The sequence below is a fragment of the Cygnus atratus genome, unplaced genomic scaffold, assembly GCF_013377495.2.
Source record: "Cygnus atratus isolate AKBS03 ecotype Queensland, Australia unplaced genomic scaffold, CAtr_DNAZoo_HiC_assembly HiC_scaffold_166, whole genome shotgun sequence".
NCBI classification, from domain to species: Eukaryota; Metazoa; Chordata; class Aves; order Anseriformes; family Anatidae; genus Cygnus; species Cygnus atratus.
This window is the reverse complement of record NW_026109759.1, coordinates 21864-24558: the sequence shown is the minus strand read 5'-3', so window position 1 is coordinate 24558 and position 2695 is coordinate 21864. Positions and strand designations below refer to the sequence as shown.

The following is a 2695-nucleotide window of genomic DNA, read 5'->3' as shown; positions in this document are numbered from 1 at the left end:
CCCCCCCTTTCCCTATGTCCCCATATCCCTGTGTCCTCGTGTCCCCAGTGTCCCCAGCCCCCATATTCCCCACGCCCATACATCCCCCTGGCCCCATGTCCCCTTGCCCCTGTCCCCTATCCCCTCTTCCCATGACCCCGTCCCCCTGCCACCTCTCCCTGTCCCCCCGTGTCCCTCTGCCACCCGTCCCTCTCTGCTGCCAGGGGTGCTGCTCGCCCACGGGCTCGTGCGACGAGAGCCGGGCCTGCCTGGGCTGCGACGAGGGCTGCCATGGTGAGGGGTGCCATGGCGGGGGGCACCCCTGCACCCTCTGGGACAGCGACGTCGTGGAGGGGGAGGCTACGGAGCACGAAGGTAGGGGGCACCTGGTGGGGGGTCCTCCTCTACAGCACATAAATGTCCTGTGTATCCCAATCCCATCCCATCCCAATCCCATCCCCATCCCCATCCCCAACCCATTCCCAATCCCATCCCATCCCATCCCATCCCATCCCATCCCATCCCATCCCATCCCATCCCATCCCCATCCCCATCCCCATCCCCATCCCAATCCCATCCCCATCCCATCCTATCCCATCCCCATCCCATCCCCATCCCCATCCCCACCCCAATCCCATCCCATCCCATCCAGCCCATTCCATCATATCCCAATCCCATCCCCATCCCATCCCCATCCCATCCCCATCCCAACCCCGATCCCCATCCCCACCCCATTCCCAATCCCATCCCCATCCCATCCCATCCCATCCCCAATCCCAATCCCAATCCCACGCCATCCCAATCCCATCCCCACCCCGATCCCACCCCCTCGTGTCTCCCCCCCTGTCCCCAGGGACGCTGACGGAGGACGACGTTTACTGCCGCTGCCTCTCGCGGACGCTCTGCCACACGGCCACCCCCGTCACCGTCGGCTTCTACGCGCCCTGCAGCCACCGCCTCTACTCGCTGCTGGACAAGGTCACCGGTGCGTGTGGGTCCCCAACCTCCCCCCATCCCCTCCCCGCCTTTTTGGGGTCCCCGGCGTCGCGGTGACCCCGTCCCCGTCCCAGGCTTCATGCGGGAGGAGGCGGCGCGGCGCGAGGAGCGGGAGCTGCAGCGGGGCCAGGCGAAGCCGCGCAGCGCCGAGGGCTGGGGGCTGCTGCTGCTCCTCTGGTACCTGGCCTTCTACAAGCCCATCATCACCGAGCTGCACCTGCGGAGGAAGAACATCGGCTTCATCTTCATCCGCTTCAGCGCCTGGCAGTACGCCGGCTGCGACAAGCTCTGGGCCGGGCTGGTCACCACCCTCTGCTCCAGCGTCCGGCACCACTTCGGGGCCCTGCCCCTCAGCGTCTACCACGTGATGGGCGCCCGGCCCCGCTTCGCCTCGGGCTTCAGCCAGAAGGAGTGGGTGCTGAAGCGGGACGCCTGCCTGAAGCTCTGGGGGCTGCTGGTGGTGCTGGGCGCGGGGCTGGGGTTGCTGCTGGCGGCGCTGCTGGTGCCCGGCCTGAAGGAGCACCGGGTGCTGAAGGTGGTGGGCAGCACCGTCACCTCGCTCTCGGGCTCCGGGCTGGTGCTGGGCGCCCTGTCGGTGCTGAAGAACCTGCTGGTGAGCGAGAAGCAGAAGATCGAGCGGCTGACCAACAGCGAGAAGTTCACCAGCCAGCTGGGCTTCATGAGCAAGGTGCGCGGCGAGGTGGAGGTGCTCATCGGCTTCCTGACCTTCATGGAGATCTTCGAGCGCCGGCGGCTGCGCGTGGTGCTGGAGATCACCAGCCTGGACCTCTGCTACCCGGAGAAGGTGGCCGGCGTCCTCAACGCCATGAACACGCTGCTCTCCGACGCCAACGCCCCCTTCATCTTCGTCCTGGCCGTGGACCCCAGCGTCATCGTGCCCTGCCTGGAGCAGACGGGCTGCATGAAGGGCCTGGCCGACAACGGCTACCTCTACCTCAGCCGGACGGTGACGCTGCCCTTCTCCATCCCGCGCATGGGCTCGCGCTCGCGGCTGCAGTGCCTGGAGGCGGCGGTGCAGACGCGCGAGGACCTGATGTACCGCGTCATCACCGGCAACGTGGAGCGGCGGCGGCGCGCCAAGGGCCGGCCGGCGGCGGCGCCGCGGCGCGAGGTGGCGGAGCAGGAGGCCGTGCGCTGCATCCACGAGGCCTTCCGCTGCCTCCACGACGGCGCCGACCTCCTGGCCCGCTACCTCCCGTCCAACGGCGCCCAGCTGCGCCGCATCGTCAACACCGTCCCCGTCACCCTCCGGCTGCTGCTGCACCGCGGCAGCCGCCCCCAGGGCCCCGCACCCCGCGCCGCCGCCGCCTGGGTGGTGCTGGCCGACCGGTGGCCGTGCCGCCTGAGCTGGGTGCTGCAGTGCCTGGAGGACGCGTGGCAGGCGCGGCCGCCCCCCGGCTTCGAGGAGCGCTCGCTCTGGGACGTCTTCCGGCAGCACCTGGCCGAGCTCTGCGCCCTGCGGCAGCCCCTGCACAACGCCCTCGGGCTGGACGAGGACCCCGAGCTCTTCGAGGCCTTCCTGGCCCGCGACTTCCCCTTCACCGCCCGCGACGCCCGCGCCCTGCTCCCCGTCACCGTCAACCTGGACCACTCCATCCGGCACAAGATGGGGCTCCTGCGCGGCCTCGACCGCCTGGCCAAGGAGGCCGCCGCCGCCGCCAAGGTGTCCCGCGGCGTGCAGTGTCCCCAGCCCAAGTGA

General features: G+C 69.5%; 1 protein-coding gene across 1 annotated transcript; it reads left to right on the top strand.

Moving 5' to 3' along the window:
- Positions 1 to 203: 203 nt before the first annotated feature.
- NKPD1 (NTPase KAP family P-loop domain containing 1) lies at positions 204 to 2695 on the top strand (the record flags this gene model as incomplete). Its single annotated transcript, XM_035572515.2, has 3 exons — positions 204 to 354; positions 833 to 964; positions 1050 to 2695. Coding segments are annotated over 3 exons (1929 nt in total), but the record flags the coding sequence as incomplete, so codon positions are not given.